Below are 16,479 nucleotides of genomic sequence, written 5' to 3'. Positions count from 1 at the left end.
ACGGGGCTTGAATTCATAACCCCAAGACCAAGAGTCTCATGCTTTACTAACTGAACCAGCCAGGTGCCCTGCAGTATTGTTATTAATCCCCAGATAGACTCATATACAAATTATTACATCATTAGGCAGATGATTTCAAGTGCTCTATTAACACAGTCCTAGAAACAACTGGGCTGTAGAGAGTGCTTGGGTCTCCCTCATCAGTATTCACCAAACCTAGCCTAGAAAAATCTATGTCCTAGTATCAGGTGACAAGTGAGTCAGCATTTTCTACCTTCAGGCAGGTAGAAATCAGGAATCAATAAGCAAATTCTTTATGAATCATTGTAGATGTTTATGCTTGTTAAGTGTTTCTAATGCCTATTGTCTTTGCCTATTAGAGGAGTACAGTTAAAGGCCTTTTTAAAAACTATATAAATAAAAACTATCAGCTGCCATCCTATCCTTGCAAGCTGGAGAATGGAATGGAAAGGTAAAGACTTTTGTGCTTAAAAACATTTTAATAAATATGCTGAACAAAACTAGGTTAGGTTGTTCTTTTAGGGAACGTACTTGCAAGTCATTATTTCACCAACCCTATATTTTAAGATTTTCTTAAAACATCATTAAATCTAGTTTAAATGAACATAATTCTACTTATCCTAGCAAGGTTTTTTTTTTTTTAAACGATTCATTGTTATTTTTTTTCTACAGAAATAATTTTTGCATCATTTTATACTTCAGACGTGAGGTAACTGTGATTGTCTCAGAAAAATTTCTTTATGCCCTCCTTTTGTCCTTCCTGTGTCTTCCATAACAGAAAATTACCAGCAGAAGCATTTCCCCTTCACCCAATGCCTATTCTCTTATCACAGTTTTTCTCTACCCTCCCTTCCTGCTCTGCAGGGGAATTTGAGAGGGCAGGGAAGAGTGCTAGAGTTTGTTCTCTATCCAACACCACAACATACAATAGTGTATGTGTCTAATTCTTTTTGCATATTAGTTCCCATTTTCCTCTTCCATACCTCCTTGTGTTCAATGGACTAACGCCTGTGCTTTGCCCCTGCACACTGCCAGGCCACAGAGACTTCCATTCGAATCAGAGCAGGGCTGAAAATTTCTGCTTTTCTAGGGTCCTTTCTACAATGCTGGGCTGGTGATGTAATGACGATATTATGAGGAGCATTAATTTTTTCCCTTTCTGTCTTGTACTTTCTCCACTACCTTTCCCATACCAATCACTTCTTACTTCTCTGCCACCCTCCTTCTATATTCCTGCTCTATACCTATCATTTTTTGAAGTTGTATTAGAAAGCGTTTATATGCATTAACACAGCACATCCTTACAACCCTTATGAAGTAGATAGTAATATAAACAGCTAATATTTGCGTGCTTACTATGAGCCAAAATTTAAGCATTTCACATGTATTATTTCATCTAATCTGTGAAGTTATTATTTTTCCTATTTTACAGGTAAGGAAGCTGATGTTCAATACCTTGGGTTGGGGTGCCTGGGTGACTCAGTGGGTTAAGCTGCTGCCTTTGGCTCAGGTCATGATCTCAGGGTCCTGGGATCATGCCCCGCATCGCATCGGACTCTCTGCTCAGCAGGGAGCCTGCTTCCTCCTCTCTCTCTCTGCCTGCCTCTCTGCCTACTTGTGATCTCTCTCTCTCTGTAAAATAAATAAATAAAATCTTAAAAAAAAAACAACAACAACAAAAACCTTGGGTTATGCTGCAAGCGACCGGCAGAGGCAGGATTTGAATTCCTGTCTGGCTGGTTAAAGCAACTTTTAATCACTATTTGATAATTATTTAATTATTATTTTCAGCCCCAAATCTGGCGAACACTTTGCCATCTCTAGTATCCTCATCCGTTGTTTCCCTAGGTTCTCTTCCCTTCTTCGAGCCCCGCCCCATGTCCTTTCCGCCCCTTCATCCCCAGGTTCGCCCGCACTCCTCTACTACCCGGTCTTCTTCCCTATTCCTGTCTCAGTCACCCCCATTCCTAAGATCCTTGTCCCTTTCTTTCCTTTTTTTTTTTGAAGACCCTCGTCCCTAGTATTCCCTATTTCTCTCTACTTCTGAAATTCTCCCTCCTCCTGTGGGGTCCTCGTCCGCACTCCCCCAGGCCCCGACCCCCGCAGCAGGAGAACCTCTCACGCCGGGAAGGGCACCTCCCTTTCCCAGAGCCCAGAGGCAGCGCGGGGCACGCCGCGAGCGCACGTAAAGAGCGCAGCGCGTCGGGGCCGCAGTCGGAGGGGAGCCGCGGGGTCCTCCCGCGCCTCGGCAGCCCCCGGGCGCGGTGCAGTCTGGGGGAACATGGCCGCTTCCGGTCTCTCTCCCGGGCCGGCGCTAGCCTGACCGCGGCCTCGGTCCGGCGCACTCCGCCCTCCGCTGCTCCCGCCCCGCCGCCGCGGAGGTCGCTTCAGCCTTTCCCTCCTGCTGCCCCCGCCGCGCCATGGAGAAGAGCTCGAGCTGCGAGAGTCTTGGCTCCCAGCCGGCCGCAGCGCGGCCGCCCAGCGTGGATTCCCTGTCCAGGTAACCAGGATGCCCAGGGCCCCGCCCAGCGCCCGAGAGGGATGGAGAGGGGCCGGGGACCCACTGGATGGTGCCCCCGCTCTTGGACTTGCTTCCCGAAGGCTGCGCCGAAATTCCTTTCCTGCGACTTGGGAGCCACTTCTTCCTCCCTCTTCGGGGTTTAGAGGCTGGGAAAACGGGAGGTTAAAACTCACTGCTGCTTCATCGGTGACTCGACTTACAACGATCTTGGTTTATCCCTGGTTGAGGCAGCCCCAGTTCATTGGTTTCTCTTGTTTCTCATTACCTCTCGGATTATTTTTTTGGACAACCCCCCACCCCCGCCCCAGCCACCACCCCTCATTTCCTCTCTGCCTTTCTTTACTATACACTTTTCCAAACAGTTCTCCAGTCTTTGTTCCATCTGTCCGTGTGCCTTTGATTTTGGGACTCTTGCCCACCCTTTCCTCTTTTTCCATCACTTCACTTCCTTATGTCTTTAATGATTTTCCCTATACTCTGACCCCTTCCCCCCATTTCGCCTTAAAAATGTAAATAAAAATTCCCACTGTACGTCTTTTTTCCAAATCTTCCAGCTGAAAATAATTATCTAGGAATCTGAGCAGTCCTTAACCCCGAGTGAATAATGAGTGGTAGTTTTCTTCCTTCTTGGGCTACTGATTCTCCTGGTTATTTCTCTTGTACCAGATTCCCCCCCCCCCCCCCCAATGTTGAGAAGGACTTTAGTATGCAGTTTTGTAGACAGCTGTTGTGAATATTAACTAGACATGTTTTAGATGAATATTTCCCTTTTGGTTTTAAAATAATGATGGAAGAAATAATAGAGGACCTGTATTTGTTATATAGCTACAATGAAATCAGGTTCTTTTCCATAAAAAAATAGTCAATTATTATTAAAGAGTTATTGGATACTAATCTGTGTGAAAACACAAATTTCATTTTCCTCTGAATAAAGAGAAGTTTCTCTCTTTTAATTCATTTTGGACCCCACTAAATTTGGGTGACACAGCTATGTTTTCCTATTACTGCTCAGACCATATGGGAAATTATTAGCTGATTCTGTCATTATAAATTAGATTCTCTTCCTAAAGCACTCATAGCAGCCTGCCCACACCTTTTTCAGAGTTCTTAACAAACAGTGTAATTATTTTTTTTTAAAGATTTTATTTATTTATTTGACAGACAGAGATCACAAGTAGGCAGAGAGGCAGGCAGAGAGAGGAAGGGAAGCAGGCTCCCCGCTGAGCAGAGAGCCCGACAAGGGGCTGGATCCCAGGACCCCGGGATCACGACCTGGGCCAAAGGCAGAGGCCTAACCCACCGAGCCACCCAGGTGCCCCTGTAATTGTTGGTTTAATTGACTTTTCTACTTGAGGACAAGGACTATATCTTATCTTCTATGTTCAGCATTTAACAAAGACCCTGCATGTTAGAGTGCTAAATATCTTTTTGAATCTGTACATGTAATTATCCAGGGGAGGAGAATTTTTCTTTGCATTCAATCACATATACTGTACTTTTGTTTTAGGTATTTAAAAGTTTTATGTTTATTACTCTGAAATATAGAAAGCGGAGGATTTACATTCTCAGCTGTAAAATTATGCAGAAAACAGGTTGGAATTGTAATTTTATAGGGAAGTTACGAATGGCAGCTATGGTTCAGAATAGAATGTAAAGAAAACAAATGAAGGAGCCAGTAATCTAATTCAAGCAATAGAATTTGGAACCACAGGAGGCAGCACAGTCTTTTAGAATGAAGAAGGTGCTGGAAGTTAAGAGGCTCAGGCTCTTAAAAGTCCCTGGCTCTGCTAGCTTTTTGGTTTGTATCATTGAACCTTTCTAGTCTGCAGTTTTCTCATCTTTCAAAATAAAGAAGTTGGTCTTTATACAGATCTTCGAGGGATCTGTAAGGTCCCTTGGTGCTCTAAAGTTCTATCATTCTAGACTATTCAATGACAATAGTGATTATGATACCTTCTTATCAATTACTAAGATATTCCCTTTATAGATTTTTGAAATTATATTAAATAAATGTCTGTTATTACAAATTAACTTCCTAATTGTGCCACCTAAGCACATTTAATTCCCCCCCAAGAAAGCCCAGTGACTTTAAAGTTTATATGTGCTTTCTAATTCTTAATTAAAAAATTACATTACTAACATATGAATTTGAAAAAAAAAACTAACTCCTTCAAAGAGTTTTCACTAGAATATTTTAGCCTCATCCTCTCTGGACAAAAAAATAAGTATGATCTACTTTCCATAGGAGAATGCCAGCTTTCATTCCTTTCCTCTGGAAGGTAGAAAAAACTACATTTATTGAATGTCTGCTATGTAGAATTCACCCTGCTGAATTTTTTCATGTCTTTTATTTTATGAATCATTACACCTGGTTGATCAACAAGTGCATTGTAAGCACTTGTTACCTTAAATTTAAAATTAATCTAGGCAAACAACAATTATAGAGGATCCAAATGCAGAGGCAGGGTAGACAACCATGATTCCAATAGCTATGCTAAGTGGCTATCCAGTTGTTTGAGTTTTTACTTGAAGTCTATGATAAAGCAAAATATCGATGTGTGGATTGTATTGTCTCAGCCTTTTGTGGAAATGTTGTTTTTAAATTGTAGTTTATTTTTATCCCTTCTGTTTTTTACAATTAGGAAATTTTCATTTCAAATTTTCAATTTTTCAATTAGGAAATTGCCATGTGAATTTGTTTCAAAACTAACTGTACAATACTAGTATGTTCATTGTGTTCCCATATGTCTTTTACACACTAGATTGACAAAAATATCTGCTATGTTTATCTCCAAGAAGAATTATTTATGCAAAAAAGTGTGCTTCCTATTTGTTTGAAAATGCAAACTATGTAACTGCATGTTTCTCTTCAATTCAGCAAAAAGACTTCAGTCAAATATATGACTGAACTTGGTAATATATGCTTATCTAATTTCTTCAAGTACTTCTATTAGATTAATTCAGTTTAAATATTATATTTAAATGTGCTAATTTGTAAGTTGTTTTATACTTTTCTGGGAAATAAGAATATAAGTCTGAAAAATTATACACTAATCCTTCTGGTTGCCCACTGTTTTTTTGAAAAGGACACACTCCATTGAAGTTGGGTGACAGGCTTTTGTGGGGTCTCTAGTTCACACTAAACTCAAGTTGAGGCTTGTGGCACCTGGGTGGCTCAGTCAGTTGAATGTCCGACTCTTGGTTTCAGCTCAGGTCATGATCTTGGGGTCTTGGGATTGAGCCTGGAGTCAGGCTCCATGCTCATTAACTCAGTCCGCTTGAGATTCTCTCCTCCCTCTCCCTCAGTCCCTCCCCCCAGGGCACACACGTTCTCTCTCTCTCATAAGTAACATTTTTAAATATATATTGAGTCTTGATATGTCTGTCTGTGTATCTATGTGTCTATATTTGTGGTCATCTCAGAGTTGCTATTGCTTCTGGCTTTGCCTTCTAGGTCATCATAAGCTTAATGCTTTTCTCCAGGAAGGAGTGATTTTATTTTTTTAAAATATGATATCCAGATAGCAGTTTCCTAATCAGCTATAGTTATGTCATCCTGCATCCTTTTGAAAATTATTTATTTATTTATTTATTTGACAGACAGAGATCACAAGTAGACAGAGAGGCAGGCAGAGAGAGAGGAGGAAGCAGGCTCCCTGCTGAGCAGAGAGCCCAGTCCACAGGGCTCAATCCCAGGGATCATGACCTGAAGTGAAGGCAGAGGCTTTAACCCACTGAGTCACTCAGGCTCTCCTGTCATCCTGCATCCTTAAAAAAAGTAATTTTCTTTGGTGAATCTTACTTTGTGTTAGTCTACTTCAGTGAGCTATGCAGCCCCTCTGTGTATCCCCTGTTGTCTGTCCTTCAGTGCGTCCAGCCCCAGAGAGAGAGTTGTGAAAAAATTCACTTCAGCACACTGTTAATCTGGCTGTATTCCATAATTTAATTCTTGTTGCCCTGACTCTGATTCTTGACATAAGTATGATTTATATAGAATAGAGATAAAGCAGTACTGTAGGCTAGGTATGATAGCTAGGGTAGGCCTGAGCCTTAGAATTGTATAAGTTCTACAGCAGGATTTGTCAGTATATTGGTACTATTTCTGTCTTCTTAGGCTGGTTTTCCATTTTTTGTTTTTCAGTTTATACAGTGTTATAAAATGTACTGCCTGAGTGGGTTTCTTGTTAATTTTTTACTCTGCATAGTCACATGCTAATATATCTAGTGCCAAATAGGTGTCTAGTAAGTGTTGAATAAAGACATGTTCAACGTTCACTGCTCTTTTATTTGCAGTCTCCATTCAAAGGATTAAAAAGGGTTTTCCTATGTTGAATTTGGCCCATAAAGACATAGCTTCAAGTTAAAGCTCATCTTGCATGAAGCCTGTTGATACATTGAGCTGATTTTATTGGCTACATTATCTTTTCTGTGCCCAGTAATATATTTTCACAACATTGTGTTCCTTTAGCCTGCCTACTTTTCCATCTGCTACTCTTGATTATTTTGGTCTCTTGTCTAACTTACCTTGTCAGACTTTTGTTTAATACCTGTTTCTCTCTTTGCTTCTTGGCCTTTTGGCTAAGATCAAGTGTAATACCTGTTCCTTTCATCTTTTATATACCCTCATATGCTGCAGTTATTCTGGGCACCACTTGTTTGTCTCAGATTATGTTGGTTTATCAGTTGAGTTCTAGTCTATAAATTCTTTACATTTACATTTATGTGTTTATATGTACATACTTACATTTAACTTAGACAAAACAATCAAAGTGTGGTACACTGAATATACTCAAAAAAGTAGTCTTTAGCTAAATACATTTTTAAGTTGATGTCTTCCTTTAAAATTATCATCTGAAAACAGCAAATCCTGGTTGTTTCCATGAATTTTGATAGTACTTATTGTCTGAAAAGGAAGAAGAGTTTTTAAGATTTCTGAATCACATTTTTTTAAGGTTTCATCTCTAGTATCAGCCTCAAGGTCACTTAGAGCTGATATGTTGGTAGGAAATGTGCTTTTGGGTTGTTTTCCAGTAGTGGTGATGGATTTGTGTCCAATCACACATTTTTACCTACTCCCTTTGTGACTCTTGGCATATCTTCTGAGGCAGCTGGCCAGAATTAATGGTAGAAACTAGTTACAGAACTAAATGAAACTTAAAGGTTGAATTTCCAACCCCCGCAGTATAATTAGGACCTTGCGTCGGACATTGGACATACTTAGTTATTTTGTATTTCATTATTCCAGGACCCTAAAAGAACTTTCAAGTTTTGTCAGGTAAGAGCCAATATTATTGTGAACTTGAGTAATAACTGTGTAGATTTTTCTGAAAGAAAATTTAAAAAGATTAAAGAAAATTTAAAAAGATTAATTACTAGTCAAAAGTATACAAGTGTACTTTGAAACTGAGATTGGGTTCCATACGTGTTTTTTTCTTTCCTCTTTATGCTGCCATCAGTAGTCTTCTATTAATGTAGTTCAGTAGTTCCCAGATCAGTAGCATCAGCATCTTTTGGGGGTTTGTTAAAAATATAGATTCCCTGGTTCTACCTCAGATGCAACTGGATAAAACACTCTGGCAGTGGAGCCTGCAGTTTGTTTTAACAAGTCCTCCAAGTGATCCTCAACTAAAATTAGAGTTTGAGAACCACTGCCTTACGTCTTTTACTATTTTTTTTCTAGTATCTCCACCAATATTTGTTGAAACAGACTCATTTAAGGTGTGTGTTAAATCTACCATTAGCCTATTACTTGAAAGCATTTTTGTAGAAATATTGAAGTAGTGAAAGGTCAAAGTTATTTTTTAGGGATTTATGATATCTGAGCTTTAGGAAATTTCCTGAGGTTTTTTTCTTTTCAGTTAAGAGTAACACATCAGGAATACATGTTTTAGGTCCTTTCTTAAAAATTGGTCCTTGGGGCGCCTGGGTGACTAAGTCGGTTAAGTGTCCCAACTCTCCGTTTCAAGTGGGATCATGATCTTAGGGTCATGAGATTGAGCCCTGTGTGGGACTCTGTGCTCAGCAGGGAGTCTGTTTGCCATTCTTTCTTTCCCTTTGCCTCTCCCCCACTCACACGTGCACACCCTCTCTCTCAAATAAATAAATCTTTTTTTTTTTTTTTAAAGGTCCTTGGTGAAATCCATTAGTGGTAACAAATTAAAAAAATATATTATAAATAAGTAATTCCAGGAAGCCATCACCTGAACCAGTAAAGTCTGGATTACGCCCAAGGGAAGGAAATAACCCAGATACAGATGTCCAGAAATCAGTAAGCTTATTTTGTAAAGCTGCCAAGTTCATGCTATTGTATTCAAAATCACCAGGGCGAAAGGTTGCATGTGATTCAGGACTTGACCAGTGGAAATTCTGCACATTTTAATAAAGAGTATTTTTTTCTTTTTAAGAAAATTAGTTTTGAATAGGTAAAGCATTTGCTAGCTCTGTCCCATTGTTTGATTTAGTTAAATCTGTGGATAGGATTAAAAACTATTGAGAGTTCTTGGTCAAGGATAGGGAGTGATTTTATAAGCCTGCTTCCCACAGGAAGTCAGGTTAAAAATGGAACTATTGAAAAAAAAGATTGGTACAAAGTTATTAAAATCAAAAGGACTAGAGAAGATGCTCTCTTAATGAAAATAATAATCTCTTGTTCCCTTTCCTGTAATTTTATTATACAGAACTAATTGTGCTGTTCCTCTTACTGTGCTTCTGTGTGTGTGCCACTGGTGCCATCACTGTAGACCACGAATACACCACCTTCATAGCTCTTTCCCTGCTATGCGCTTCGTTGTTACTCGCGGCAGCCATCACTGATGACTTTTCAAAGACTCTTATTGGATGAAATTAACTCTTGGGCTCTTCAAATACTTTTAAGCCTAGATTAAATAAGGGCAGATGCTATGTTTTCAATATAATAATTTGCTTTTAAAATATGTTTTGAATTATATACTTCAAAACCCCTAAATACTGATACTTGGAAAACTCTTATTTTATTGTTTTTGAAGTTAGGTTTTAGCTTTAACAGATTATAAAAGAAAATCCAAGCCAGCTGTGGCGTAAAATAGATTATTTTAGTTTTTCTCCCGTACAGAAGCCCAGAGACAGTTCATACTGATCTGATATAGTGGACCTGAAGTATTGAGAACACAGAATCTTTTTTGCAAGTTTATCTCATGAGCCAGAATTGCTGTTGGAGCTCTAACCGTTACATTCATTGTAGTCAAAAGGAAGGATGAAGGGAAGAAGAAAGTCATGTTTTCTTTCTTAAGGGATATTTTTTGAGATTATAGCCTTTTAAGATTACATCTAGTTGGCAAGAACATGGTTCCATTGCTGTACTTAGCCACAGGGAAGGCTAGGATGTATAGTCTCTTTTGGGAAGCCTGTACTGAGCTAAAAATTAGAGGTTCTGTCTGTAGGAAATACTAAAGAATGGGTACTGGAGACCGCAGCTTCTCCATAGCATATTAATGAATCATTTTAGCAAGGAAGACATTTTCTGGTTAAAATGGACAATACTTCTTACAGCAGAGACATTGTTAGACTTGCAAGAGCAGTGACCAAAGTAGAAAATGCTCTGAGAGACATGACATATTGTGGCAGACCAGAAAAGAAAACTGTATCTTGGAGCACTCTAAACTCAAGTTTTTTAACTTTATACTTTTTCTTGTGTATTGTCTTGGGCCAGATTTTTATAATCCTAACCAGGGACCATAGCATAAAAGGGATACATTCCATAATTGTCAACTCATTAAGTGAAAGGCAAATGGAAATCAAATGAAGAATGATCAACTGTGCTATTTCATTTTTTATTTCATATGAAGAGCTCAAGGAATTGTGTGTAAACTGGTGGTGGTAATGAGGATGGTGGCCAACACTGCTTACTTCTCTGCTGTTTCCAGTTTGCTTCCAGTCTTGTATCCATACGTTTTTATCTCCCCCTGAAGATATGTCTCAGGTTCCACTTAGGTATTTTCTCTCATTTTAGTTCTAAAGGTTTGGTCTCCCTAGGGGAAATAAAGCGGGCCATTTGGGGCCATGTTAGTTTATGAATGCTGTTGCCAATATTTTGTGTGTGCTTTTGTATCTTTGACTTAGAAATTTGAAAATTCAGAGAAATGTGTTATGCATTTTTGGTTCTGAGCTTAAATATTAATATTTTAAGCATGTAATGTCAAACATAAGTGTTGAGTCATTTGGGAGTGGGTCGAAGAGGATAGAGAAGTCTCCTCTGGATTGGGATGGCATTATTCTTTGGGCTCAGAGGGTTTAAAAGGAATGAGTCATAAATATGTCAATCTCCGTTCATAGCAAAATTGCTTTCACAGGTCACTGCAAGTAGAACTTTATTAGAAGGTAGTGTATTAACAAAAGGAATAATAACTTTGGCTGAAGACAGACTAGTGATTTTAAGCCTTAATTTTCTTGAGCTGAGCCAGGATGCCCACCAAGGTCAAAAATAAAATTTTATATGATACAGATGTCCTCTGTTACTGGTATTGGATAATATTCTTCCATTATAAGCAAAGGCAGTGCATAAAGATAGAAACACCTAGGATAAACTTTGCTTTTCAAGTGGTAGACAGTTGTTCTAGAAGTAAATTAATATCATTGTTGTGATTGGTAATACTAATATAAATAATAGCACTTAACATTTTTGAGTGCTTGCTGGGCATGGTGCTAAATCCCTTAATATGCATTTTCTCATATTATCATCATAATTATATAAAATAAACAGTATTATTATTTCCGTTTTACAGATGAGAAAACTGAAGATTAGGGAGAGCAGTTTGACATTTGGACCCAAGTGTGTTTAACGTCAGGGTCTCTGTAAAGACCTGATCATTCCTGAAGACCTAGGTCTAGGCCCAAACCAGGTTGTAGGTCTAGGCCCAAAATTGGTAGATAGAGGGTGGTCCCAGGGCAGGATGGTTGGGTTGTAGTGGCAAGGAAATGAGTTTCTTTGATTGGCTGCACTGCTGAGCAGGGCGAGGTTAATGTAGACATAATAATACATCAGTGAGTTCAGAGTGTCCATATTTGGAGAGAATTTAATCTGGCTTTAAATGTTTTTTGCTTCTGACAGAAGATAGGATAATTTTTTTTTCTTTGCTTGATGAGTAAGAAGATAGTGTCATTAGAAGGATACTAAGTTTTGAACGGATACATTATGAAGCAAGTAAACCTGGTACGAAAGCCCTCCCACTGCTCCCTCCCCCACAGGCTTTACAGAATAATTTAGAATACTTTAGTTTAGGGTTCCTTAAGTATCTGAATTCCCCTAAGTTCCTTTGTATGTTTGTTTACAGTTAATGTGTTAAGAGCCATTGACATTTGAAGACCATCAGAAGTGAAGATAAAACATCTCAAAAATTATAATGTAAGTGAATGGGAAAATGGAATTAAAAAATGGACAAAAGTTAATATTGTCACCAATATTTCTGGAATCCATATACTTTTATCCCAAATGAAATTTATGCCTTTGAGTAACCAGTGACTTCAAACTTTAGTCCCAATTCCAACTCCCAGTCCTTCAAATTATGTGTTCTCTTCTACCCGGAGTAAACAGTTGCTATGTTTTAGTCACCAGTAATTTTCCATTAAAATTCTTTTGGCTTCTGTGTACTGTTTTTTCTCTTTTTCTCTTTAGTAGTTTGCTGTTCGACAGCGGCTCGTTTTATATTTAAAATTGTATGTATGTAGAGACTGAGGTCTTTGCTCTTTGGCTGCTGATGTTTTATTCGGGTTTTTTTTTTTTTTTAAGATTTTATTTATTTATTTGACAGACAGATCACAAGTAGGCAGAGAGGCAGGCAGAGAGAGGGGAAAGCAGGCTCCCTGCTGAGCAGAGAGCCCGATGCGGGGCTCGATCGCAGAACCCTGGGATCATAACCCGAGCTGAAGGCAGAGGCTTTAACCCACTGAGCCACCCAGGTGCCCCTTGGTTTTAATTTTACTATCATTTTGTATGTTTCTTTGTCAAAAATATGACCACTTAACTAGCTAGCCTCCTCCCTCCCTCCCTTTCTTTCTTTCCAGAAGTATTCGTTTAGCATCTACTATGGCCTACACATTATGCTAGATCCAGAATTCCTAAAACCTTTGTGCTGAGATGAGTTGTGTCATCTTTTTTATACATTTAGGGACATTAGAGATCATCTGGTGTGACTAGGACTTGTGATGACCTTAAGTGTGGCTGAGGACCACCTGCGTATTTCAGTAACCTGTGGTGCTTAGGAGACATTTAGCTTTCTAGCTTCCAGCGCCAACATTCTGAACCACTGAGAGTGGGCCCAAGAATCTGCACTTAAAGTGAGAATCTTCAATCCAGATACTTTTTGGACTCTATACGTTTGTAGATGCAGGAAGAGACCTGGAGAAATTTAATAACTTACCCAAAGGTATAGTATGTATTAGAAGGCCAGAGACGATTGGTGTTGTTTCCTCCAAAGTCACAGAGCTAATCAGTGTTAGAAGTGATTTCCTGACTCCCAGTTCTAGACTTCACTAAATCACACAGTGACTTTTGTTGGGCCAGGCAGCTTTCCTGTATGTATATAAAATCGCAATGAATCTGTTACTCTTATTGAAAAAAATTAACTGAATGCATATATGAGTTTTGTGCATGAAAAACATGGACTATTTCTTTAGTAGATATGTTACTTGTTCTGATTTTGAAATCACTAGGTAGAAAAATGCTCTAGTAGTCCAGGAATACCCCAGTAATCCAAGTAGAGGACCCCTCTCCTCTACCACGATACTATTCCAACTTGGCCTTTAAGTTTCATGCTTCTGAGAAGGGATTTGATTTAATTTTTAAATGATAATAGCTGGCCTTTGTAAATAGTAGGTTCTTGCTCAACTGTAATGAGTAACTTCATGTTTAAACTTTGTTTTCCCCCCTTGGATTCTATGAGATACTTTTAGAGGTGGTTTTATTTTCTTGGTTCAGAATCTGATACTTCATATACCAAGCCAGAGACATTAAGCATTGAAGTTATTTTATATTTTTAATACTGAATTATTATGGCTGATAGTCACAGTATCTCTGAGTGACTGAAATAGTCTAAATTATTTTCTTTTCTTTCTTTCTTTCTTTATTTGACAGAAAGAGATCACAAGTAGATGGAGAGGCAGGCAGAGAGAGAGAGAGAGGGAAGCAGGCTCCCTGCTGGGCAGAGAAGAGAGCCCAATGCGGGACTCGATCCCAGGACCCTGAGATCATGACCTGAGCCGAAGGCAGCGGCTTAACCCACTGAGCCACCCAGGCGCCCCTCTAAATTATTTTCTGAACTGTAGAGTTCAACTTAGTTTTAGTATTGTGTATAGTTTATGTTGTATTGTATATGGTATACTGATAGTTACTGAATTTTAATCTTATGTTAGTAAAAGTAGTTATCCAGTTTTTGGGAGATATTCTGTAATTCTCGAATTTATTAGTAAGTTTAACTATAGAATGCCATTATGCAATTTTCTGGATATTTTGAGACCTGTTTTAATGATAAGATTTAAGAAAAGAGATATTTTAAAATCACTTATTCATTTCTAATAAGTTTAAATATAATGAATTTTCTTTCCATTAAATGTTTTTTGCTCTTTTTTAGCCACAGACCCAAAATCATAAATATGATAGCTCTAAAAGGGAACTTTTTTAATGTAGTCTAACCCCTTCATTTTTATGTTCAGACACTGAAGAGTGTCTGAGAATGAAAGTTTTATGAATGTTAACATATGTTAGTGAACAGAACAACATGATATTTCTATGCTGATATAAGTGAAATGCTTTCAGAACTGTAAAATATCACATAAATATAATGTACTATGATTGCTGCTATGATGATCATGTGTCTGCTGAGTTTCCTTGTGACTTAATTGAAAATAGTCAGTATCACTTAGTTTAAAATAAGGAAGAGAAATATGTATGTTCGTTTCTTGGTCTCTTGTTTCCTGTGGTCAGACTTTACTAAGTCCCCTTTAAGCACATGGTTTTAGAATAGATACTTTGCAGGTTACCTAAATTTCTCTTTCACTATGTTAATCTAATCCAGATTGTCACCTTATAAAATTATACACTCAGGGTGATTTTTTTTTGGAAGAGTTCTCTCAGCCATTTCCATGGAAGAATGAATGAATGCTCAGTATTATCCCTCAGTGTAATCAAAGTAGCTAATAGTCACGTTAACACTTTGGTATAGTTTTTGTAGTTACAACGCTGTTTGACCTACATCAGCTCCATTGTTTCTCATAGCAGCTTCATGAGGTACATCTTCATTTGACAGCTGAGTAACTGAAGCTCAGAGAAGTGACATGACTGTCCACTGTCTCCTGCTTATAAGAGATGGAACTGGAACTTTGACTGTAGATGCCATTCTCTTTCCACTGCCCAGCATGAATTGTAACATGGAACTCTTAAAGTTTCATGGGGTATACATCTTGCTCTTTAAAGGAAATTCTGAATATTGGAAAATTGATGACAGGTTCATCTGGCCCAGCCAGCCTGATTATTCAGTGCATACTTCTCTTTAGAAGTCTGACTCATGTCACTAATCTTGAAGTAGTAATAAGAGATGCAGGTATCTTTTGGATCAAAGACTCATTCCCAGCATGGTTACCAGTGTGTGCTGTTTAAAATTTTTGAGTCTTTAAATGTTTAAAACAGTAGTAATTATAGCTTTTAGAAGTATGTTGAACTATATAAACTCAAAAAATATACTGTGATATGATAGAACACAGTCCTTGGTTCTTTAATTTTTTAATTCTACTTCTGGACTGTGACTCTGGATGTGTCACTTGATTTCTGTGAGCCTGATTCCCTTATCTGGGAAAAGGGTAAAATGATAAAATGAAATGAATCCTGCCTTTGCAGGATTTTTTTTTTTTTTTTTTTGCCTTTGCAGGATTGTTGTGAGGCCTAAATATGGGGATTGATGATGACAATAAGGAAAAAAAACCCCAGCTAACAGCTATGTAGTGTGTACCATGTGGTAGGCACTGTTTTAAGTGTTTTATGTATATTAGTATATTATGTATATTAGTATTTTATGTATATTAATTCTCATAATGGTCCTGTGAAGTATAGGAATTACCATTATTCCCACTTGGTAGATGGTGAAACTGAGAGGTGAAGTAACTTCCCCAAGGTCATACAGGTTGACTGAACCAGAATTTAGTATCAGGCAAGGTAGCCGTAGAGTGGGTAGTGTGTATGAAAGATAATGTATGGATGAGAGCACTTTGACATTTGTAAAGGACTATGCTGATGATCGGTATTAATATTTAAATAAGATGTTTAAAAAGAGAGATGTGTTCCTCATCCTTATTATACAGATAGAGGGGAAAAAAGGCAAAACCAAGTAAGAAAAAAGTGTCTTGTTATGATTTATGATTTTTAACAATTGACCGATCTCGTAAATTTGGAAGCGTCTTCAAAATTATGGAGAGATACGTGACTGAATGATGCTTATACATTTGATTTGTAGTTTAACCTTTTTAGGCTAGAACAAGAAAGAGATATTGAATGCTTTTCCTACTGAATGTTTTAACTTAATGACTACAAAACAAAATACCTGTGTTAATTTATGGAATTTTGAAGTTTGTGCAGAAAAGTTTTATTTCATTACACTGTAGGAGTGACCAATTAATAGTAATGATTAGTTTCTCTTTCTCTAGGATTAAAAAAAATCTCTCTAGATAACTTGAAGAATGGATATGTGACTTTCTGATTTTAATACTGAATTCAGATTAGCATGTTGGGGTAAGAGAATTACATGTGAGGTCATTTATCAATGCATGAATTCCCTGTGTGTTTTCCATTTGTCCAGGTAAAAGTGTTTTTGAGCAGACATTTATTGCCTAGGTCAACTCTCCTTTTTTAGTATTTCTGACCTTATATTCAATTTGGGATGGAAGTGTTTGTTTCTGAAAGGAAATGTAATTTC

The 16,479-nt window shown here is 38.0% G+C and overlaps 1 protein-coding gene and 1 pseudogene across 2 annotated transcripts in view; both read left to right on the top strand.

The window, feature by feature from the left end:
- Positions 1 to 1,756: 1,756 nt before the first annotated feature.
- The window catches only part of MTMR2 (myotubularin related protein 2), a 123,552-nt gene continuing 108,829 nt past the window's right edge, over positions 1,757 to 16,479 (top strand). The window contains exons 1-2 of one of the 2 annotated variants that reach the window (XM_059413194.1): positions 2,432 to 2,521; positions 11,851 to 11,921. Coding sequence is in view for 1 of the 2 variants with exons in the window: in XM_059413188.1 (XP_059269171.1) it covers positions 2,442 to 2,521 (80 nt within the window). In the remaining variant the exon portion in view is untranslated. Of the gene's footprint in view, positions 2,522 to 11,850; positions 11,922 to 16,479 lie in introns of both variants that reach the window. The other variant, XM_059413188.1, reaches the window with a different exon arrangement.
- On the top strand, positions 7,101 to 7,168 carry LOC132008593 (U2 spliceosomal RNA; annotated as a pseudogene).

This window comes from Mustela nigripes, chromosome 1 (assembly GCF_022355385.1).
Source record: "Mustela nigripes isolate SB6536 chromosome 1, MUSNIG.SB6536, whole genome shotgun sequence".
Taxonomy (NCBI): domain Eukaryota; kingdom Metazoa; phylum Chordata; class Mammalia; order Carnivora; family Mustelidae; genus Mustela; species Mustela nigripes.
This window is presented reverse-complemented; position numbering and strand designations above follow the sequence as displayed.